This window comes from Bicyclus anynana, chromosome 2, assembly GCF_947172395.1.
Source record: "Bicyclus anynana chromosome 2, ilBicAnyn1.1, whole genome shotgun sequence".
Taxonomy (NCBI): domain Eukaryota; kingdom Metazoa; phylum Arthropoda; class Insecta; order Lepidoptera; family Nymphalidae; genus Bicyclus; species Bicyclus anynana.
In genome coordinates this window covers 17637841-17663283 of record NC_069084.1, presented here as the reverse complement: position 1 = coordinate 17663283, position 25443 = coordinate 17637841, and the positions used below count along the sequence as shown (strand labels likewise).

At 36.4% G+C, this 25443-nt stretch overlaps 1 protein-coding gene across 3 annotated transcripts; it reads left to right on the top strand.

The window, feature by feature from the left end:
* The first annotated feature begins 52 nt into the window (after positions 1-52).
* Positions 53-16552, top strand: LOC112044656 (myrosinase 1). Of its 3 annotated transcripts, XM_052886719.1 has the most exons (11): positions 58-357; positions 1730-1845; positions 4780-4927; positions 6729-6895; positions 8320-8580; positions 10530-10618; positions 11918-12065; positions 12990-13153; positions 13468-13620; positions 14801-14892; positions 15335-16552. In XM_052886719.1, exons 1-11 carry the CDS (start codon positions 335-337, stop codon positions 15567-15569), a joined length of 1596 nt encoding a protein of 531 aa, XP_052742679.1. In that variant the 5' UTR covers positions 58-334; the 3' UTR covers positions 15570-16552. The 3 variants fall into 3 exon arrangements, with proteins under 3 accessions (XP_052742683.1, XP_052742691.1, XP_052742679.1); XM_052886723.1 differs by lacking the exons at positions 14801-14892; positions 15335-16552 and adding an exon at positions 14276-14792 and having other exon boundaries at positions 53-357; XM_052886731.1 differs by lacking the exons at positions 14801-14892; positions 15335-16552 and adding an exon at positions 14304-14792 and having other exon boundaries at positions 56-357.
* Positions 16553-25443: the final 8891 nt, after the last annotated feature.

Here is a 25443-nt window from a genome sequence, read left to right as displayed (position 1 = left end):
TTCTATCGACAGGTCACGTGATCAAGTTTTCGATAAGATCTGTCATTCCCTTTACATTCATTCAGTTTGTAGAAAGAGAATCGAACCTGGCACAACACATAATATTCAATATTTATCAATTACCGTGAACGTATGATATATAATTCGAGTGAAATAATTGGTTGTTTGTTAACATACCTAGTATGTAAATTGTGAACTTTGATTGCTATAATATGGTACCACCTAGTTGCGTGGTAGTTAAGGATTCATTCTTATAAATCCGACAGAAAAGTGTAAACATTCAGTGTAAACATATAAGTATAGCAAGTTGTGTGTGTTTGTCCAATTCGTGGCAATGTTGTGCGTCACAGTATTTTGGTAAATATTTTTTTTTTCCAATTAAAATTTTAAATTATTTCAAAACAATATAATGACGTTAATATTTTGCTTACAATAAAAAGTACGTTAACAGAGTTGACACATTTTTTTTAAAATACATTATAGGTTACTTAACGATTGTAGAATTGATTATATTCTTTAAAAATATATAAATACCTACCTAGTATTTTTTTAAAAAACTTCAAAAATTAGGAGTGTCAGGGAGTGTCTCAAATTGTCGGAGTTTGTTTTTTTTATATGTGTTTCCAGAATACTCGAAGTCGCCGGTATCTAATTACTATTTTGAGATTGCAATTTTTTTTGCACTATCCCGCATTTTCAACCATTGATTTTTTCGGAATAAAAAGGATTTTATATGTTGCTCAATAACCTGCATTATATTATAGTGAAAGTCCTACTGAAATCGGTCCAGTTCTAATGATTAGTCTGGACAAACAGACAAACATTTTAAAAATGGTTTTCTTAATTGGTCCAAGTCTGGCTGGTAGGAGACTTCGTTCGTTGCTAATTACCACCCTACCGACAAAGACATACCGCCAAGCGATTTCGCGTTCCGGTTCGATATGTAGACACCGAAAGGAGTGTGGATTTTCATCCTCCTCCTAATATTATATAATTGATTATTTAAATTGTTTTCGTAAATATGTTATATTTGAGTCGATTAGTCACAGTTACATATGGATATATAATGGTTATTTTTAGGCAGATTTGCTAATAATAAAAAACCCAAAAGTTGGAAGTAAAAAGAAGTGGCCTACGTTACAAGTTACAAGTTAGCTCTTTACTGCAATCTCAAAGTGTTGATGCAATCTAAGATAGAAGCGGGCTAACTTGTTAGAAGGTGAATGAAAATCCACACCCCTTTCGGTTTCTACATGACACCGTACCGGAACACTAAATCGCTTGGCGGTACATCTTCGCCGGTAGGGTGGTAACTAGCTACGACCGAAGCCTCCCGCCAGCCAGACCTGGACCCAGGACCTCCGTTTTGTAAATCCACTGCGCATTCCACTGCGCCACGGAGGCCGTCAAACCTTAAAGTATTGATGCAATCTAAGATAGAAGCGGGCTAACTTGTTAGGAGGTGGATGAAAATCCACACCCCTTTCGTTTTCTACACGACATCGTACCGGAACACTAAATCGCTTGGCGGTACATCTTCGCCGGTAGGGTGGTTTCTAGCCAAGGCCAAAGCCTCCCGCCAGCCAGAGCTGGACCAATTAAGAAAACCTCAATCGGTCCAGCCGGGGATCGAACCCAGGACCTTCATCTTGTGAATCCACCGCGTATACCACTGCCACGAGAGCTATCAATGATGAAGAGTGAATGTTTACATTCAACTTATTTACAGTGTACTCAGTCTTATATGGGGAGGTAGCTGGTGTGAAGATCTGAGGTTTCCTCCAGGGTTTCAGTTCGGCGCAGCCACGTCCGCATACCAAGTTGAAGGTGCCTGGAACGCCAGTGGTAAGAATGTGCCAACACATTCAAAAAAAAAAAGAACACACAAGTAACGGTTAATTTGAACGTGTAGCCAAGTTATCTTCTACAAACGCTAACGCTTCGAAAACTAAAAAACTGGACAAGTGCGAATCGGACTCGCACACCGAGGTATACGTTAACTACCAATAGCCCTTACAACACAACACAAGTTAGCCCTTGTGTTCAGGAATCCATTTGCGCAGTTTTTGCCGAGCTTTTCCGTAATTTCAAACCCCTGTTTTTTATTTAATTACAAATGAGATTTGAGATTTTTCCTTGTATTTGGTCTATATAACGATGTTACTTGCCAAATTTTATTTGAGCCTTATGAGATTGGATTCCCTTGAGAGTGTCTAACTATGCGATTTACGCGCGTTTATTTAGAAAATTTATATTCAAGTTTGATTTTCTCACAACCTCATGGAACAATAGACCTGAGTATACGGTTTAAATTTCAACTTAATGCTTCGACGTATTCCCGAAATAAAGTCTTGAGTCTTAAAATACAGACAGACGAACAACAAAATGACCTTAAAAGGGTTTCGTTTTTCCCGATAAGGTACGGCACCCTATAAATGTATACAGATGTCATTTGTTTTGACAATTTTTGACAATTTGGTTGACAACCTATCAATCGGATATGTCAGTACCATAATTTTTTTAGTTAGCGTTGGTAGAAAGAGAATCGTTATCTATGTAACATAGCTAGAGGCAAACTTTTCTTTTTCTTAACTTCAGAAAAACGCGTCGAATCAAACTCGCTCTTGCCTGTTTTTTTTTTCAGATTACCATTAAAAAGGTCAACTAAGATTATAGCTCTTTACTACTGGATTATTACTGGTTGTAGTAATTGCAGGTTACATTTTACTACATATTTATTATTCATTAACATTTCTCTGTGGATACTTTTAATACAAATTAAACCATAATTATTTCTTATTTATTATTTACTAACATTTTCCTGCGGCTTCATTAACATAATAGTTCGGACGTGGTTAGTTACCGATTTAGCGTTCAGGTACGATGTCGTGTAAAAATCGAAAAGGGTGTGGATTTTCATCCTCTTCCTAACAAGTTAGCACGCTTCCATCTTATATTGCATCATCACTTACAATCAGGTGAGATTGTAGTCAAGGGCTAACTTGTTAAAATTAAAAAAGGCAGGGACCCGCAGAACATTTTTCGTGAGTAGCTTCATCGATGAGACGATCAACTTTTTTATTGAGGAAAATTTTTGATTCTGGTAGCTAACTGAGTTAGTTATCAGGAAATAAAAATTCTGTGCAGCTCATCAAGATGACGCTACTCACGAAAAATTAACTTGTTAGTAATCAGTTGTAAAAAAATGTTCTACGAATCCCTGACTAACATTTTTAACTAACTTTTAAAAAAGAAGTCTCTTGGTAAGTATGTCGATTTTGTCACAGAGTACTAATCGTCTTATAGCTATCCTTAAAACTGAGCTCTTATAGAACAAAGAAGACCTGATCTCCAGAGAGTTGTTTGGAGAGAATTTGAACCTTAGACCCATCACACTGCTCCAGTGCGTATTGGTGGGCTTCGGATGATAACAATATAATCATGTGTAACGTGGCAGGTCCAGCTGTTCGGTTTTGAATCAATCAGAACCTGTCTTCGCGTAAACGGTGACCCCGGTCTCACAGACCGGGTTGGCATCAAAACTCTAAAACCTGCACCTACTTTGACGTTGCAGGTTGAACGGACTATGGGGGATGGGTAATACGGCAGCTATCCCAAATCTCAACGAAAATCGTTTTTGGTAGGAAAACTTATTTGAATTTTTAAAATGACAGGCAGGCTTAGGGTGGCCGTTCACTGACAATTTTTAGTTGACCGATCGATACATAATACCTGTTCTATAATCGGCCGACTAAAAGTTGTAAGTGAGCTCTTATTCCGTATCTTTGACATACTAGTTGACGTAGATTCCGCGCCACGGAAGTAAAATTTACATCGCCTTACATTAATGAAAATAAGACCGCCATTACAATGAGCGCCATTAAGACATTAGCGCCGCGTCTACGGGACTTGTTTCGTGGCGCAGAGTATATACGAAAATGAGATTCTATGTATAATGTCATCCGGTGCTTACTGGTAGATATCACACAGTAGGTAAATGACATTTTATCTATTGATTTGATGTTTATTTTAATAGGTTGATAAAAAAACAAAAAGTTAATAGCCCAGCTGGTCTCACAGACATATTATGCCTCGCTGTTGGTTAAAAGAATTATAGAAACGGGTTATAATTAAGTGATAATTGACTTAGTATTATTTTAACGTAGGTAACTCGTAACTACAAGAGTACTTAAAGGGATATGGTCAGTACTGAATAATCAATATAATGTCTTTTAAAGTGCTCTTTAATAATGGCCTTTGATAACAAATTGCAGTCCAATGTTTTACTAGATGGCGCTCATATTTTATAACATCATTATAAATTATAATCATCAACAGTCTGTATCCATCCACAGCGGGACATATATTCAAACAGTTGCTTTAAAAGTATCATTGTTGCGAGTATATACCTATATATTTAAAAAATATATTTTGTAGACGCGTTCCTACTTGAATCCAGTTAGATAGGCTGGTTGGCGTTCGGAAAACTACGTGACATATTTTCGGTCAAAGTTCTTCAAAACCAAAAGCAAAGACAAAGCCGAAAGTCTTTGAAAATGCGTGTCAAGTAAAACAAAGATTTTGTCTCTAATTATGGGCCTCATATAAACACTTAGCAGACGATAAAACTATGCTTTGTATATCTGTGCATGATCGAAACATAAATGAGGAGATCCACAGATGAACCAAAGTAACTGACTACGACCTGTCAGTGATGAGTCTACTTACCCTTGAGCTTTTGAGGCTTTAATTTAAATGTAACGTTTGTGTATTCCATAGATAAAGGTAGGAATGTTTGGGACATAATGCTGCACAATACTCCGAGCGTGACAGCGGACGGTCAGAGCGGCGACATCGCCTGCGACTCCTACCACCAGTGGAGGATGGATATACATATGGCAAAAACCTTGGGGCTGCACTTTTACCGGTGAGTATCAATTAAAAAACGATAAAGACGTACCGCCAAGCGATTTAGCGTTCCGGCATGATGTCGTGTAGAAACCGAAAGGGGTGTGGATTTTCATCCTTCTCCTAACAAGTTAGCCCGCTTCCATTTTAGATGGCATCATCACTTACCATCAAGTAAGATTGTAGTCAAAGGCTAACAATTAAAAAAAAATTGTTAAAGTCAAAAGTATTAATTACCTCAAAATCTGCAACATACTTCCGTTAATTCAGTAAGAATTAAATCAATACGGGTATCATTATAAAACAACACTTTTTTTTATTACTCTCATTTATTTATTTTAATTTTTAACAAACATACAAAATATAAAAAACACTATTAAAAACTTATACAACAAAAATATAACCCTCCCGCTGCGGGACATTTGAGTGCCCAAGCAACCGGTGGTCAGGGCTCCAGAGTGAGGAACCTCCTCACAATACGCGCCGTCTCAAGAGTCACTGCCTTCTGCATCCGACTCTTGATCCAACAGAATTATTATTATTCATTAACAACACTATTATTATTATTCATCATTAATCATCAACAACCCAGAATGAAAAGGGTTAGGTTAATACTCCACCACACTGGACCATTGCGGATTGCAAGACTTCACATATACGTAGAGAATTGAGAAAATTCTCATGTTTTCTCAAGTTTCCTCACGATGTTTCTTCACCATGATATTCAATTTCTTCAAATGCTGAAAAGTTGGAGTTGAAAGCCCTGGACCGGATCCAAACCTACGTCCTCCGAGTCGAAAGCAGAGGTCATATCCATTGCCACTGGGCTATCACAGTTTGTTGACAATTATTACATGATAAAAAGTATAGATCTGAGATTTAAAACCTACGAAGAAGAGCGTACAACAATACGTTAATTATTGTAAAATTTAACCATTTATAATATTATTATCAGTGCTAATCTGTAACTTTAATTTCTTTGAGTTTGTTTTAATTGACGGCCTCCGTGGCGCAGTGGTAGGCGCGGTGGATTTACAAAACGGAGGTCCTGGGTTCGATCCCCGGCTGGGCAGATTGAGATTTTCTTAATTTGTCCAGGTCTGGCTGGTGGGAGGCTTCGGCCGTGGCTAGTTACCACCCTACCGGCAAAGACGTACCGCCAAGCGATTTAGCGTTCCGGTACGATGTCGTGTAGAAACCAATAGGGGTGTGGATTTTCATCCTCCTCCTAACAAGTTAACCCGCTTCCATCTTAGATTGCATCATCACTTACCATTAGGTGAGATTATAATCAAGCGCTAACTTGTAAAGAATAAAAAAAAATAACCGATTTAAAAAAAGAAAGCCAAAAAACTAATTAAAACTTCAAAATGCTCTTTGGCTCTGCCCGTATTTACTTACTATTTACCAACCGGTTTTGACGACCTCCATGGCGCAGTGGGGTGCGCGGTGGATGTAGAAGACGAAGGTAATCGGTTTGATCCCCGACTGGGGCGATAGAGGTTTTCTTAATTCGTCCAGGTCTGGTGCTGCGGGAGGCTTCGGCCGTGGCTAACCCTACCGGCCAAGACGTACCACCTAACAATATAACGTTCCGGTACAATGTCGTGTAGAAACCGAAAAGGGTGTGTTCATATTCCTCCTAGAAAGTTAGATCATCACTTACAATCAGGTGAGATTGTAGTCAAGGGCTAACTTGTATAAAAAACCTATAAGCCGATCAGTAGATAGTAGACAATTCTATTTTCCGCTTTTTAGTGGCAGCATAATATTATGTGATAATTTTGAAGTTGGTTGGACTTTTTTTATAAACATTTCAGCTTCTCCATAGCCTGGAGCAGGATACTACCGACTGGGTTCTCTAACAAGATCAGCAAAGATGGCGTCGGTTACTACAATAAACTAATCGACGGCCTGTTGAGGAGCGGAGTGGAGCCAGTAGTGACCCTGTACCATTACGATCTGCCTCAGAACATACAATCTCTTGGTAAACTCTTATAAGCTTCTATTTAGCTATTAATTCTACTAGCCGTGTGGCGTAGTGGGTAGTGACCCTGCTCTTTGCATCCGCGGCAGTGGACTCGATTCTCACAACTCAAAAATGTTTGTGTGATGAGCATGAGCAGGTTTTAAAACCAGAGTTAATAATTTTTATACTATTATGCCAATCAACATCTGGGAAATACTGACACCGCGAATAAAAATACGTGTGTATAGTCTGGCAAGTTCGTTGATCACAATCCCGTGATATGCGGGCGACAGGGGGAAAGACTGTGCGTTGGTGAAATCGTGCGCGCGGAGAAGTGACGTGCATCAGTCGTGGATTTTTCATTCATCGCTACACGCCCTCCGGCCCGCGCGGTACATCGGGAGTGTATCGAACGAAGTTGTCAAGCTCTAGAAAGGATTTTTCCGCCCGGAAACCCAGTTTAAACATTAAATAAAATATATTATCAATAGAGATTAAGTTACACGATTTAATATTTTTATTAGAAAACTAGCTGACGCCGCGTGGTTTTACCCCCGTGGTTCCCGTTCCCGTAGAAGTATGGGAATAATATATAACCTATAGCCTTCCTCGATAAATGGGCTATCTAACATTGAAAGAATTTTTCAAATCGGACCACTAGTTCCTGAGATTAGCGAGTTCAATCAAACAAACAAACTCTTCAGCTTTATATATTAGTCTAAACTCTAAATTTGTAAAGAATGAAAATAAAAATGTAAAAAATCTCTAACACCAATAGTTTTGGAGTAATTTCCATTTATGTAGAGCCCTATTTTTTTTAAAAAAATCTTTGGTTGTTTAAAACTTTGGCAATTGTTTCTGTGCAGAGCTGAAATTTTGCACCATTTTTCTAGAGGTCATGACAAGTCAAATGAGCTTCCATACGTATTTTTATTCGCTGTTTCAGTATTTAACACTGTTTCCCAAATGTCGATCGGCCTAAATTACCTAACGTATTAATACGTATAGCGTATTTTTAGCAGACTCAGAAGTGATTACAAAAATAAGAAAACTAATGTCGAACAAAGGCTATCATTCACAACATTTTTCAGGACAACTTAATTAACAAATCAAACTGTAGCCAAAATAAGACCCTAGAATAGCAGAAATTGACCTTGAGCGACGTCACGCACTTGTGAACGTTGTGTGTAGGGTTAAAGGCGCCTTTGACTGTTAACAAACACTCCCCTTTTCCACTCAAGTCACTCTCCCCGCCTATCCTAAGTAACCTATAAAGAATTACACACCAAGAGATGTGGACGGCTCGAACGCCACGAGCACACTGAAGCCGTCCGTACCGCAAGTCGTTGCAACGCGGCGATAACTAGTATGACTAATTTTATTTTAACTTTTACGTTTTACACTCTCTCTCTAAGACCAAAAATGGTTAAAATATGTTTCAGGAGGTTGGGCAAATCCTCTCATAGTAGACTGGTTTGCGGACTACGCAGGGATCGTGTTTTCCCACTACGCCGACCGAGTGAAGACGTGGATCACCATCAATGAGCCACTCATACTGTGTGACCACATGTACAACGTCGGTGACATAGTGCCCATGGTCAAGGAAGATCTTCTTGGGCCCTACGTGTGTAACAAGAATGTTCTGTTGGCTCACGCGAAGGCTTGGAGGATCTACAACGACACTTATAAGCCACATTACCATGGTAGCTATCTATTTGAACTTTGTCCTTCATTTGTGTGTTTGTGGTGATTCTATCTTTTTATCTCATTTATCATAAAAAGTGTTGCACTCGATCTCATCGCCTCTTATCTTAGTGATAGAACACAAAAGGTATGCATAAATGATTCAAAGTCTCGCGGTTTTTCTAACACAATGGGCGTCCCACAGGGTTCAATTCTGGGTCCTTTTCTATTTCTAGTGTACATAAACGATTTACCACACCATGTTAGCGGCATCTGTGAGATAGTACTGTTTGCTGACGACACATCCCTAATTTTTAAGAGTGACAGAAGTAAAGATAATTCCGACGATGTAAACCGTGCCATATCGCATGTGTCGCATTGGTTCACTGTTAACAACTTACTTTTAAATGCAAAGAAAACTAAATGTATTGAGTTTTCATTACCAAATGTTATAAAATTAGATAAGTCTATAATGATCAATGGTGAAACACTAGAAATAGAGAATTCCACAGTTTTCCTGGGAGTGACCTTGGATTCTAAACTTCAGTGGGGTGCTCATATAGAAAAACTGTCAGGTAAACTCAGCTCAGCTGCTTTTGCAGTGAGAAAAATAAGACAGTTTACTGATGTTGATACAGCTAGACTTGTTTATTTTGCGTACTTTCACAGCGTAATGTCTTACGGTATTTTGTTGTGGGGCAAGGCTGCTGATATACATTCTATATTTGTACTTCAAAAAAGAGCAATTCGAGCAATATATCAACTAAAATCACGCGAGTCCCTTCGTCAAAAGTTTAAAGAAATAGGCATTTTAACAGTAGCCTGTCAGTATATATATAACAGTATAGTTTATGTGAGACAAAATATTAATTTGTACAAACGAAAAGGAGATCTAAACCCACGTCTTACTAGACACGGGCATAAGTTAGTTATTTCTGCATATCGTCTCCAAAGAGTTAAAAAATCTTTTGTGGGTTTGGGTGTACTCTTCTATAACAAGATCCCCAAGACTGTGATGGACTTGCCAATGCACAACTTTAAGCAATGTGTTAAAAAACATTTACTTAGTCAAGGTTACTACACTATTGATGAGTTCCTTAACGACAAAGGTGCATGGAGGCCATTGGATCAGCTTCCACCTTCACACAGGAAATAAAACTATAAGAAATTGTAATTTAATTGTTATCAAATGTAAATTGTAATACTGTATGACTTTTTCAAAAGAGCAACTGTTGAGTTTCTTGCCGGTATCTTCTCAGCAGAACCTGCCTTCCGAACCGGTGGTAGAATCTTTACAAATAGTCAACTGACGTGTCAAAAGTGCTTGTAAACTGAGCCTACTTGAAATAAATGAATTTTGAATTTGAATTTGAATTTCTCTCGTATAATTTAAAAAAGCGTATGTGTCATTGTGCAGAATTTATCTATTGCAACGGAAAATGCCGTTTATGGCCCAAAACATCCATACAGCTATAATAATTTTATAAGCGAAAGTGAGTTTGTTTCTTACGCTTTCCTATCGAATCCATTTTATAAACTCTTTCTACCTAATGGCAAGAATTTTATAACTAATGGCAAGTTTAGGGACATTTGAAAAGTTCGTAGCTTAACGTATATCGGAATATGAAACATTGTTTTTAATTACCCTCATTCTAAAGCTATATTATTCAATAGTAATAAATAGTACACAATTTTTATTCGTTTAATAAGGTCGTTACGATTCCATACGTGAATATCGAGTCATGTTAAAAACTGAATCAGAAATTTATGAACAAATGACGCGAGTATATTAAAGTGGGCGGATAATTGTGGCTCTGAGTATATAACTTATCTTCGAGTAAAATGGACTATAAAATATTATATTAGGTAGATTAAGGGAACGGAAACTAAGGGGGTAAAACCGCGGGGGGTCCGGTAACTTACAAAAATCGAATAAACAATAGATCGTGATGGGGTTCATATTTTGCAGGCAAGGTGTCCATTGCCAATAACCCTATATGGCTGGAGCCTCTGTCAGAGGAAGATGAAGAGTTAACAGAACTTGCAAGAGAATTTGGAGTAAGTTAAATCTTATAAATCCATGTGTTTATTTCCTATATAAAGAGCTTTATGATACCATTTAATTAAGTGAAAAATAATCGACAAATTAAATAATATTTAATGAATTAAGAAACATTAATTAGGTATGTAATTTATGAGTATGCTTTGATTGGCAGAGATAGCTCATTATATCCTTATATTTCTTTCTCTTCGGATCTCCACATATCTCGGCCAAGTGATACGTCGATTCTCGTTCTACGATCGCAAACGCTTCGAATTTTACAAAATGTATGCAAATAACATTCGCTATCGACAGTTTACGACCAGTGGCGTAGCTAGGTAACCAAGGGCCGAAGTGCAAATAAAAAAATGGGGCCCCACAACTATCTAAACTGGTTAGGTTTTATCAAGTAAATATACAAAGCATACTTTAAAACGGCATTTATGGCACTAATGAGTTTGTGTTGTGACATGTCGTCATCATCATCATCATCATATCAGCCGATGGACGTCCACTGCAAGACATAGGCCTTTTGTAGGGACTTCCAAACATCACGATACTGAGTCACCTGCATCCAGCGAATCCTTGCGACTCGCTTGATGTCAACCTGGTGGGAGGTCGTCCAACACTGCGCTTACTTGTGCGGGGTCGCCATTCCAGCACTTTGGGACCCCAACGTCAATCGGCTCTTCGAACTATGTGCCCCGCCCAGCTTCAGCTTCACGACACGTTGAGCTATGTCGGTGACTTTGGTTCTTCTGCGTATCTCCTCATTTCTGATTCGATCACGCAGAGATACTCCTAACATAGCTCGTTCCATCGCCCGCTGTGTGACTCTGAGCTTTCTTATGAGGCCCATAGTTAGCTTCTAATGTGCCGTATACAAAAAGTACGATACCGATTCTGTTACGCGTCACGACACGACACGTCAGACAAATATAATTCCGCCTTAGTTTGACGTACTCATCCAAAACACATACAGACTAAAAAACACATGAAAGGTTTATCTATGAGAAAATTTCAGTCTTCGCGACTGATTACCGTTATAGACGTTAACTTTGGCCTTAAAATCACGAAAATAGAAATTAAATATCACGTGTCTCAATCGGTGAAGGAAAACATCGTGAGGAAACCTGCATACCAGAGAATTTTCTTAATTCTCTGCGTGTGTGAAGTCTGCCAATCCGCATTGGGCCAGCGTGGTGGACTATTGGCCTAATCTCTCTCATTCTGAGAGGAGACTCGAGCTCAGCAGTGAGCCGAATGTGGGTTAATGACGACGAACTTTGGCCTAAAATTCAGCATTCTTCTCTCAGACTGGGCGTTACTCGGATCCCATTTATACGGAGCAAGGTGGCTGGCCACCTGCCGTGGAGGAGATAATGGCAGAGTACAGCAAGAAGCAAGGCTTTCCATATTCAAGGTTACCGTCTTTTACAGAAGAGGAGAAGAAACTAATACAAGGTATATTTTGTTAAAATTTTTTACTAAGTTCGGTTTCCACTATTTGGACTATTGTTTAATCCACTAGGTATACCTTTAGTAAATTTTAAAGGCTTTGGCTAATATTTTATTAATATCATTAAATGCTTATTTGAAGTGTTTATACCCATTTTTAAATACCACACTTACAATGATTATCAAAATATGATCAACTGGCAGAAACCGCGTGGTTTCACCCGGTTTCACCCTGTTGGACTAAGGGGCTTAAAATATGGCCTATAGCACCCGGGGCTAGTGTATTTTCCCAACAGTGAAAGAGTTTTTCAACTCTTCCCTCTTTAAATTATTAGTATAAAATCAAAGCAATTACACAATAATGCAGATATAGTATTCAAGGAATTCCAAAATTATGCCATTTACATTATAACTGAGAAGTTGGAGGTGCATGCCCCGGACTGGATTCGAACCTAGCCCTCGGAATCGAAGGTAGATATATCCACTGGGCTACCGCAGCGTCCATCGGCTTTTCGAAATATGTGTCAAGTGCAATTGCCACTTCAGAAAGAAAGAAAGTAAAGACTTTTATTTTGAAGTTTTAGCTTCGCAACGTTGAGTTTTTTCGGTGACTGGTTCTTCTGCGGATCTCCTCATTTCATTTTGACTTTCAGTGGCGCTAACATGCGACCAAGTGAAGAGAAATATACAAAATATCGTCCATTAATGGCGGAGTTGTCATTACTTTCGTCCCAACGCAATGAAAGCGGTTGCATTGACATTGGATGAATTTTGTTTGTTTGTCTTCACGAGAGTATCTAGTTGGTCACATGTTAGCGCCACTGGTCTGTAAATATAACTCGTGCGCATTAACTCGACACCTGGCTACCAAACAAACACAGTACAAACATCATTCGAACTGTATTCAATAGTACAGAACTCCGGTTTCAGGCACATACGATTTCTTCAGTTTGAACCAGTACACCAGCCGTCTAGTCAGAGCCGCTCATGAGGACGAGACACCCGGGACTTGGTTCAGCTTCGGCTCAAAGGAGCTGAATGTGGTATTGGAGACCGACCCCAAGTGGGCTTTCAGCGATTTGAAAATGATAGCGGTAAGTTTCCTTCAGTTTACTCAGATTTTTACACATTCCACGAGAAACAGATTTTTACGGGATAATTTATCGTATACTAGCTGTGGCCTCGCTGACTTCACCCACGTGGTTCTCGTTCCCGTAGAAATACGGGGACAATATATAATATATAGACTTCCTCGATAAATGGGCTCTCTAACACTGAAAGAATTTTTCTAATCGGACCAGTAGCTCCTGAGATTAGCGCGTTCAATCAAACTCTTCAGCTTTATAGTATTAGTATAGATACGGGTAAATGCACGGGATATATAAATTGTATGGCATATAATGTACAGGTAACACCGTCGGGTATGCGCCGACAAATCAATTGGATCAAAGAGCGGTACAACAATGTGAGCATCCTCATAACAGAGAACGGCTTCGCGACTCGCGACCCCGGCTTGTATGACACGCAACGCATCCACTTCATACGTGAATACTTGAGAGAGGTAATTAACAATAAAAAAAAATCTTTTTATTCACAAACAAGCCAACGCCCGCGATTTCGTCCGCGTGAAACTCGACTACCCATAGCCTACCCCTACCCCTACCCTACTCCTACCTACCCCTACCCTACTTTTCTGGTTGATTTTTTACACCTTGTGTCCGAAAAACCCAAATATCTTACGGAACCCTCTTTTTTTTTTCAAAATAAAATGTAGCCTATGTTACTTGTGGATAATGTAGCTTTCGAATGGTGAAAGAATTTTTAAAATCGGTCCAGTAGTTTTTGAGCCTATTCGTTACAATCAAACAAACAAACAAACATACAACAAAGTTTTCCTCTTTATAATATTAGTATAGATGGGGCCATTGTGGTGTTAGTTAACATTAAAGTTACTAACACCTAGGTGTTAATAAAATACTTAAGCCTAGTCGAGCCTGAGGATTGACTTGTCAGTACATGAATCGTAAATCGTCTGTGAGCAAACGTTTTTTGAAAGTAGATGCTAGAGATCTATGTCCAACATTGGACGTCCATCGTGTTAGGTTCTGTTAAAGATGGCCACAAATCCCACAGTCGATACTCCGTAAATTTGGAAGTAGATAAATTAATTAAGCTATTCTCTTTCAACTATTTAAATGTGATTAATTATTTGTTAGATTTTTAGACGTAAGTTTACTGTAACAGCCAATAGCGTTGACGCAGAGAAACATTGACCAATCAGAGCAGAGAAAGTGACGTAGTCGGTCGACGAGTTGGAGGGAAAGGATATATGGTACAGAGAGGACAAAAGAGAGATCGGTGTGAGGAAAAAATCAATAATTATATGTAAAAGTGCATAAATACCCATGTATTATCATTGATTATTCTTATGTATTATAAATACAATAGATTATATGCGATAATTCTGGTGAAAAAGGCAGTTGTGTTTTTATTCCCACTGACCCGGCTTATAATCGGCTGTTAATCATGATGATGATGATAAAAAATCATGACTCATGATATTCGCAGGTATTAAAGAGGAGGAGCGAAAAATTATCGCTGATGCCCTGTGGTTTCACCCGCGCCCCATTCTCGTAGTATTATGTGATAATTAGAAAGTGCCTTATTACTCGACTGCAACAAGGATTACTGTATTCTTTCTTATAAAAAAAAACTGGATATTATAAATGTAATTCTTGAAGGTACTGCTGGCTATTAAGGAAGACGGAGCTAATGTGATTGGTTACACTGTGTGGAGCCTGATGGACAACTTTGAGTGGATGTTCGGATACACGTAAGTATAGACAATGCATCAATAACAACCATCATAACATTTTTTTTTTACAGGTTAGGTTGTAGTCAAGTAGCCCTTGACTACAATCTCACCCGATGGTAAGTGATGACGCAATCTTAGATGGAAGCGGGCTAACTTGATAAAAGGAAAATGAAAATCCACACCCCTTTCGGTTTCTACGCGACATCGCAACACGCTAAATCGCGCTAAGTCTTTGTCGCTAGAGTGGTATCTAGCCACGGCCAAAGCCTCCCACCAGCTAGACCTGGACCAATTAATGAAACCTCAATCAGCCCAACCTGAGATCGAACCCAGGACCTCCGTCATTAAATCCACTGCACATACCACTGCGCCGCGGAGGCCGTCATCAACATGGTGTATCATTTTTGCGTTTTATCGATTAATTACGATACACCCTGTATATAAAAAAATTCTATTTCAGCATGAAATTCGGCCTATATGCTGTAGACTTCTCCCACCCTCTGCGCCTACGTACGCCGCGAGCCTCCGCCCTATTCTACGCCAACGTCATCAAACACCACTCCTTGGACAACCACAGCCCCGAACAGTATCAGCACTTGAAGTCAACTAACCTTAAATCTAATAATTCGTCTCCAGCTACAATTAGTATCAAAGAACTGTTGCTTATTTTTATACTTATACATGTCATTTTATAATGTAGTGTGATTTTAATCTCAGAATACAGAAAACATAAGAAGCCACGTTCATCCATTATTATAAAGCACGCATTGTGTCCAAAAAATTTAACTATAGCTTGGCAAGTTTACACTGTCATGATATGCGGGCGACGGGGGAAATCACGGGTGTGAAATCATGCGGAAGTGAGATGCATCAGTCGTGGGTTTTTCATTCATCGCTACACACCCCTCGGCCTGCGCGAACCATCGGCAGTGTTACGAACAAACTTGCCAAGCTATATCTACATAGCATACACAGTGACATATCGCTTTTTTTGAAATTACACCATAAACACAATATTAAAGAGTTAAATAATGAATAGAAGAACAATAACAATTAATTGAATAATATTAAATCAATAATGTCAAACGAAATAAATCATATTATAAAAAGAAACAAGGACAATGGGCAAAAGTAGTATCGCTGAACTGAGTAAATCGAAGTTATATCACAAGTTTTTCATGACTATAATTCATTTTTTTTTAATTATAAATGTTACTTTTTTATCAGACTCAACGGTGATTATAAAAATAAGAAAACTAATGTCGAACAAAGGTTATGATTCCCAACATTTGTCAGGACAACTTAATAAACAAAGCAAACTGTAGCCAAAATAAGGCCCTAGAATGGCAGAGAATGACCTTGAGTGAAGTCACGCACTTGTGAACGATGTGTGTAGGGTTAAAGGATCCTTTGACAGTTAACAAACACTCCCCTTTTCCACTCAATGTCACTCTCCTCGCCTATCCTAAGTAACCTATAAAGAATTACACAACAAGAGATGTGGGCGGCTCGAACGCCACGAGCACACTGAAGCCGCCTGTACCGCAAGTCGTTGCAACGCGGCGATAACACTAATATTACTAACATAATTTAAGAAAATCTACCAACATATTAATAACAATATTTGAAATGTAAATAAATTAGAAATGTGGAATAAATGGCTTATTTATTTTTTATGTATACATTTTATAAAACATAGTCCTCTGCCTCGTCTGTCTGTTCGCTATAAACCTAAAGACTACTGAACGGATTGACCTGCAGGTTTCACCAATCATCTACATACTATATGATATCCACCAGTAAGCACCGGATGACATTTGTATTTTGTCATAATAAGTAAATGAGCCATGATAGCTCAGTGGATATGACCTCTGGCTCCGATTCCAGAGAGTGTGGTTTCGAATCCAGTCCGGGATGCACCTCCAACTTTTCATAAATATCACGCGTCTTAAATGGTGAGGGGAAAAACATCGTTAAGAAACCTGCATACCAGAGAATTTTCTTAATTCTCTGCGTGTGTGAAGTCTGCCAATCCGCATTGGCATACATTTCAAATTAAAAATTTACTATTGGCTTAACCTCTCTCTTTCTGAGAAGAGACTCGAGCTCAGAATTAAGTCAAATATGGTTTGATAATAATGATGTAGATGACAATTGATTTGTTGTTTATTTTAGGATTCATTAATAATCACCAAAATATATAATAAACACAAACACACAAACTTTACAATCTATATAGGTATATATATATATATATAAAATCAATGCCACTTTTCGTTGTAATTCTATAATTCAAGAACGGGCTCACCTAACCAAACCAAATGCTGAGACTTAGGTATGATAGGGGTAGGGGTAGGACTAGGGTAATGTAGGGTAGGTAAGTAGTCTATGTAAGACAAAATATTAATTTGTACAAACGAAAAGGAGATTTACAGCCACGTGTTACTAGACACGGGCATAAGTTAGTTATTTCTGCATATCGTCTCCAAAGAGTAAAAAAATCTTTTGTAGGTTTGGGTGTACTCTTCTATAACAAGATCCCCAAGACTGTGATGGACCTGCCAATGCATACCTTTAAGCAATGTGTTAAAAAACATTTACTTAGTCGAGGTTACTACAACATTGATGAGTTCCTTAATGATAAAGATGCTTGGAGGCCGTTGGATCAGCTTCCACCTTCACACAGGAAGTAAAACTATAAGAAATTGTAATATTGTCATCAATTGTAAATTACAATGTTGTATGATTTTTTAAAAAAAAGCAACGGTTGAGTTTCTTGCCGGTTTCTTCTCAGCAGAACCTGCCTTCCGAACCGGTGGTAGAATCTTTACAAATGGTCAACTGACGAGTCAAAAGTGCTTGTAAACTGAGCCTACTTGAAATAAATGATTTTTGGTTTCGATTTTGATTTTGAGGGTTAGGTTTGACCATCACAAAGTCTCACAATAACTAAACAAACATGGATGCCATGTTTTTATACGTCAATAATGGCTGTCACGTAATTTTTCCTCTGGTCTCAATTAAGAACTCCGCTAGCTAATGTAATGTTTACGACCATATTCAGACAACCGGAACTGAATGAGGACTTATTACACGGAACGATTGATGACCATATTAAAATGTAGGTACATCAATGATCGTTCACTTTTACTTTGTATTCTGCCTTGTCTATATACAAGAACATTGCAGTACCTACGATCTTTCCATCAATACTCCTATATCTATACTAATATTATAAAGCTGAAGAGTTTGTTTGTTTACACTACCCCTCCTATGGTGTAGGGGGGTTACACTAAAAATGGGAAAAAAAAATATATACGACTTCTAAAACCTAAATACGTAGACGTACCTATTTTGTTGTATGCCGTATATCCTAAAAAACGCGTAAAAGATCGCTGTCTGAAAAACCTAAATATTTATGATATTCTTCCTTTTCATGGAAGAAGTCCTGCGGCTAAAGGTAAGGTACCAAATGACAATGAGCGCCAAAAAGACATTAGCGCCGCGTCTGGGGACTGCTTTCATGAAAAGGACTTTAGGATTCGATTTTTGGCGGGAATCGAGAAGCGCGCTTTTAAAATTGAAAATTTTAATTTAAAAGTTTTTTAGTAATATACGTGTGAAATAAAGTGTTCATATGTAAATTAAATCCAGCAAAATGCCGTCAGACAGTGATGGCGATGCCCACGAAAGGCTGGACAGAAAAAAACGTAAAGTTCAAAAGTCTGCTGAGGACGATAGTGTAAAATACAAACCCTATATAAAGTCAGGTTATAGCAGAGCCTACACGGATAATAGCACTAACGCGGAATTCCCAGTGTTTGTGGAAAGCAGTGAGGCGGAAATTAAATTGGGGAACAAAAACCCATTAGTTGTGTCCAAATACTTTAAACAAGTAAAAGGTATCTATGAGAGCAGGCGCATTAATGCTAACAAAATAATGTTAGTATTCAAACAAGCGACAGCAGCCAATGATTTTCTCAAACATGAATGCCTAACAGTTTACAATCTTCGTGCCTTCATCCCGGCATCTTCTGTGGAGAGGGTGGGGGTTGTCAGGTTTATTCCTAAAGAGTCCAGTAACCATGAACTATTTAATAAACTTTCTTCAGAGTGTGAGATTATTGGTGTAAGACGATTCATGAAAAAGGTTGTAGACGATGTTGTTCCTTTGTCAACTATTAGTGTAATTTTTGCAGGAACAACTTTACCACAATATATATATTTAGACAATTGGCGTTATAAGGTCTATACATATATTCCTCCGCTAATGCAATGTTTCAAGTGTATGAGATTTAATCACTATGGGAAAATATGCAAAAATATACAGGTCTGTTCACGCTGTGCTGGTGAACACCACTACAAAGCATGCACGGCTGATACATTGAAGTGCAGTAATTGTGGTGGAGCTCACTTAGCCATATCCAAAACTTGCCCTATAAAGGCAGCGAGATTAGAAAAAAATAAACAATCTTATGCTAAGGTAATTGAAATTAATAGTGTTAATTTTCCTACTCTCCCGAAGCCTCAACAAATACAGCAAAAATTCCACCAATCTAAACTAGACACACAAGAAAATTTAGATATTTCTTATTCAAATATCATTAATAATAAAAAAATATTATCAGCAATAATTAATACATTAGTTACTATAGGAAACTCAAATGACATTAAAAGCACAAGTAAAATTAAAGAAGCATTTTTGAAACATTTGAATAAAGTTTAATGGCTTCAAAGCTCATTATTGTTCAACATAACATTCAGAGTATTAATAATAAAAAACCCTTAGTAAAAACATTTTTAACACAGGAAAATATTGATATTTTATTATTAAATGAAACCTGGCTTAAAAACTCTAGTAATCTTGTAAAAATCCCAGGCTATAACTTTGTTGGAAAAAATGCAAAGAATGAACATGGTGGCGTAGGTATTTTATTAAGAAATACATTTAAATATAAACTTTTGAAAACAAAATTTTATGAAGATGTTCAATCCATAGCAATTTCTTTAGAAACCAATGTTGGTGACTTATCAATACTTTGTGTTTATTGTCCACCTAAAAATAAAAATAAATGTAAAATCAATAGACTTAAAAGTATCATCAGTGATATACCAAAGCCCTGTTTAGTAGCAGGAGACTTTAATGCACATCATATTTCTTTTGGTTGCCATAGTACAAATTCAAGGGGTAGAAGCCTATTTGATATTTTTGATGAACAGGATCTGTGCATATTAAATTCTGGTAGGTCTACTACACTTCAGAGACCATATGCAAATAGTTCTGCTATTGACATAACTGGAGTGAGCCCAGTGCTCGCTCCGTTATGTGAATGGACAGTAGGTGTAGACACTTTGGGTAGTTACCACTATCCCACATTCACAAAAATTAACTTAATTCCATCTAAATATTCTGTCAATGATAAAGTAGAGAAATTTTTATATAATAAAGCAGATTGGGATAAATATTTTAAGAAATCCAAGGAGTATTTTGAGTATATCACATTTAATGAACTAGATCCTTTACAGTCATATGACAAATTTTGTGAAATTTTGAACATTTTAAAAAAAGAATGTATTCCGCTTGTTAAATTTGAGGGTCCAAGAACTATTAAAGCTCCCGCTCCTTGGTGGGATGAAAATTGTGCTGAAGCAGTTAAAAATTCCAAAGAGGCTTTACAATTATATAGGCGAGTAGGGTTAATGGTAAATTATATAAATTATAAAAAAATAGATGCACTTAAAAAAATAATCATTAAAAAAGCAAAGAAAGATAGTTGGAATAAACTTTGTTCATCATTTAATAGATACACTCCTATAACTTATATATGGAATTATATGAAAAGATTTAAACGAATAAATACCCAACCAAAACTTAAAAATGATGTATGGATTCCAAATTTCATCTCAAAACTTAAACAGAATAATAATAACACAAACTTAATCAACTCTGTTTTTGAATACAACAATGACAATGAGAATTCCATGTGGCTACTAAATCCATTCACCTATGCAGAATTCAATATAGCACTTCAATCAAGAAAGGAATCTGCACCAGGATTAGATGACATTCCTTATATAATGTTTAAAAAGTTACATAAATCAGGTCAAATAGCTTTACTTAATATTTTTAACAAGTTATGGCTTTCTCAATGTATTCCAGAGAGTTGGAAGATTCAATGTATAATACCAATTTTGAAACAAGATAAACCTGAAGACGATTGCAATTCTTACAGACCTATATCACTGACTTCTTGCATAGGGAAATTGTTTGAAGTAATGCTTAAACTAAGATTGGACTATTTTGTAGAAACTAATAATTTATTACCAGGTTTTCAATATGGTTTCCGTAGAGGTAAAAGCGCAGCAGAGAGTATAACTTCATTTATGTATGATATGAAGAATTGTCAATTGTCTAGATCCACAGCAGTATGTATATTTTTGGATATAGAGGGGGCTTATGATAATGTGGACTTAAACCAGCTCATCAATTGTCTTTATGAAATTGGTATCCCTGGAAAAATGTTAAAATGGCTTTCAAATTTTTTTAATAATAGACAGTTTTATGTTAAGTACAATAATATACTCCATGGGATAAACCAAACTAGTAAAGGTCTTATGCAAGGTTCAGCATTGTCACCAATTTTGTATAATTTATACACCTCACAAATTGAAAATTTTTTATTAGGAGATGTTAAAATTTTACAATTTGCGGATGACTTGTTAATGTATAGTGTAAATAGAAATATAGAAATAGCTAAAAATACTATTAATTCTGCACTGTTCCAGTTGCAGTTTTATTATAAAAAAATGTTAAAATTAAATATCAATACTTCCAAAAGTTCATGTATGATTTTTGGCAGCCCAGTGGGGAATAACATCAAATATAATGGTACAGATATTCCATTTGTAAATCAAAAGAAATTTTTGGGTGTAATTATCGATAATAAATTAAAATTTGACAGACATATTAATTATATTAGCAAAAATGCGTTAAAAGGCATTAATTTATTGAGATGTTTGACTGGAACGTTTTGGGGCTCTGATCCTAAAGTCCTATCTCTATTATATAAAAGCATGGTCAGAAGTCACTTTGATTATAGTTTTCTTGCATATATGCAAGCCAATTCCACATTATTAAAAAAACTTGATGTTATTCAAAACATTGGCTTGCGCATAATAAGTGGGGCTATGCGCTCTACACCTGTTAATTCAATGGAAGTAGAGACTTGTATTCCTCCTTTAATTGTAAGACGTATATATTTAGCTGAAAGATTTTGTTTGAAAGCTCTATCATCGAGCTCTTCAATAGTGAACAAACTTTTGCTTCCAAATAGTCTACTAACTGTAACTAAATCTACAACTGAATCTTTACAAGCGACCGCAAATTCACTTTTGGCAGGTAAACAACCTACCATATCTATTATTATGACATATATGCATAATATTGCCAATAACATAAATGTTAGTAACGCCTGGCCCATGTACTCTTGCTCCTTTGAGAGCTTGATTATGAAAAACAAAATTCATTTGTTGAATATTACGTCAAACATAGACTTCCTTATGTTTATTGATAAAAATTGTAAATATTATTATAAGTTATATACAGATGGATCTAAAAATCAGCACTTTGTAAGTGCTGCTTTCTATGATCCACAAAAAAAATGTAGTAAAGCGTTTAAGTTAAATTCTCGATGTAGTATTTTTACTGCGGAATCTTTTGCAATTTTAAAAGCAATTTCTTATATAAAAGAGGAAATTTTACATAGTGTAAATAATTGTATTATAGTAACAGATTCAAAAAGTGTTCTTTTAGCTATTAACAATTTCAATTTTAGTTATAAGTCTTCATACATTATTTTTCAAATTAAAAATGTATTACTAGACATAAGAAAAACTGGAATGAACGTAGAATTTGTCTGGGTACCCTCCCACAGAGGTATAGCGGGCAATGAACTGGTTGATTCTGTAGCAAGACAAGGATTGTTTAATGAAGATTGTTCAGACAATATCAAAACTCCATTTACAGACTTTTATCATGAAGTGAAGAATAGACAGAAGTTGCTTTGGCATGAACTTTGGAAAGAAACTAGTAAAAGTAAAGGATGTTGGTACGCAGAGATACAAAATGAAATACCGGTGCAGCCATGGTATTACAAAATGAGTTGGGATTCAAGAAAATTCATATCAATAATAAACCGACTAAGGTTTGGTCACTGTTTAGTGCCAAGCCATTTATTCAAATTAAAAATTTATAAAGATAACAAATGCATGTACTGTAAAAAAGACGACGCAGATATCAATCACATAATTTTCAAGTGTTCAGCTTTTGGTATACAGAGAATAATATTAGCAAGTTCGATAGAGTTAGTAAAGGAAGAAAACGAAATTAAGTGTGATCCCCGCCACATTAAGGAATTGTTGAGGAACCATTTATTTTATAAGCCTGTTTTAGATTTCATTAGTAACACAATAGAAAAATTGTAAAATACAGTAGTAAATTTATATTTAGACGACGACTATGACGATAATTTTAAGTGCTATGTATTATTTTTAAGAAAAATTGTAATATTTAAAGCAGGGCCTATAAGGACTTGTATCCAAGGCCGTAAAATAAATTAAAAAAAAAAAAAAAAGGACTTTACATTCAACCTTACTAAAACATTAATTGCTACCGATGTAACCCATTACCAATCATATGATATAAAACTAATAACTCATGCCCATTCATGCCCATAATCCATGTCCAAAAAAAAAAAACAAAAGGTACTTTCGGAGATACAGGGATATTGAGCGACGCTGCGTAGGATCGCTAAAGCCCCATACTAAATAGTTAATAATAAATACGACAAGACTGTGACGTCACGTTCTTCTCAGTTCACTAGATTTGTATGGGCGGACCGGACAAACAAAATTGCAAATATCTTTGTTATTTGTATGTTTATGTTTATACTTCTCATAATAAAGAATGTTACATTGAATGTAAAGATGTTAATAATATATGATTTTTAGGTAACTTCGTGTAAAAAGCATCTCAGAAATGGTTAATTAAATAAAAATCATTTAATCGCAATCACAGATTTGACCGTTTATTCAAACAGTATTCGTGTTCACAAAATTTTAATCGCTAAAATCAACTATGCATTTATTCATTATGTACTTCACTACTAATGTTTTAGTGGTATTTCACATTAATTAATATTTACAATAAACCAACTAAAATAATGAAGATCACAATTATTAAAAATAATATAACGCATTACGCACCTTAGTTTTCACAATCCGTTTATCCCTGTCATTCAGAAAAAAACATGGCGACCGACTCAAAGATACAACCACAGACAACATAGAAATATTGAGTGACACGGTACTATAGTCGTGTTACATTCGTTAAAATAATAATTTTGATTATGTTCGAAATTATATACCCTTATTTTTATTACAAAAATCTTGAAAAAAATCGTATGCGAATGCTTGTGCTGCAGGTCGAAAATTGTAGTGCCGCAAAGAAAAAACAAAAAGTGAAATTGGGGGTTTCAAAACACAAAAGCATGAGTAAGTCTGGAAGATCAAGAAATTTTTGATATAATGGTAAATGGGATCTTGGAGCAAAACATAGGATATACTTTTTGACCCTAAAATAAAGGAGTTGAAAGTTTGTACGGAAAGTCCTTCAGTTTTATTTAAATTAAAATTTGTAATAGTAATTAAAAATTTATTATGTTCATAAATAATATTGTTATGTTCATTCATAATCATTAAAAAATACGAAATATTAATGTGATTCAACAATTTTCAAATTCACCATCTAAAGTGGTAAAATAGGGGTCGAAACTTTACATTAACACGCGGAAGAAGTCGCGGGCGTCACCTAGTAGTGTATAAATTTGAAATTGGAATTCCTAACCAAACAGGAGATATTTGAGATCAAAGTGGCGAGTACGACAAAACGCCAATTTTATATGTAAGGACCTAATATATTCTATCACCTACCTAATATATTTTTTACTCCTCTATCTATAGAGGAGTAAAAAGACAGAATTAAAGTATTCTCCTTCCGTAAATAAAATAAAAACCACACTAAAAGCGATAAATAACATTGTGCCTATGCCCTATCTACTGATCAAATTCTCCAGACTCCACGCAATAAACTTGGGTGCTAATTTAGTTTTTTTTTTTAACAAAACTACCAAACCGAAGTGTGCCCAGTTGAACATAATCTAATATATTAAATTCTCGTGTCATAGTTTTCGTTGCGTTTCGTTGTCCTCCGAAACTCCGGGTAGGGGTAGGGTAGGGTAGTGGTAGGGTAGGTTTATGGTATAGGGATAGGGTAGGGGTAGGGTAGCGGTAGGGTAGTGTAAGGTAGGGATAGGGAAGAAGTGCAAATAAATAAATTAATAAGTCAAGCTTGACCGGGTCCGCTAGTAGTCATATAAAAAGAACGTGGGAGATTATAGTCATGGGCTAACTTGTATGGAATAATAAAAAAAAACTTTAGGAGCCAGTAATGCTTCACTTAACGCACGTAGCGATTTCTGATTTGAATATTTAAGACACGTTAAACTCAAT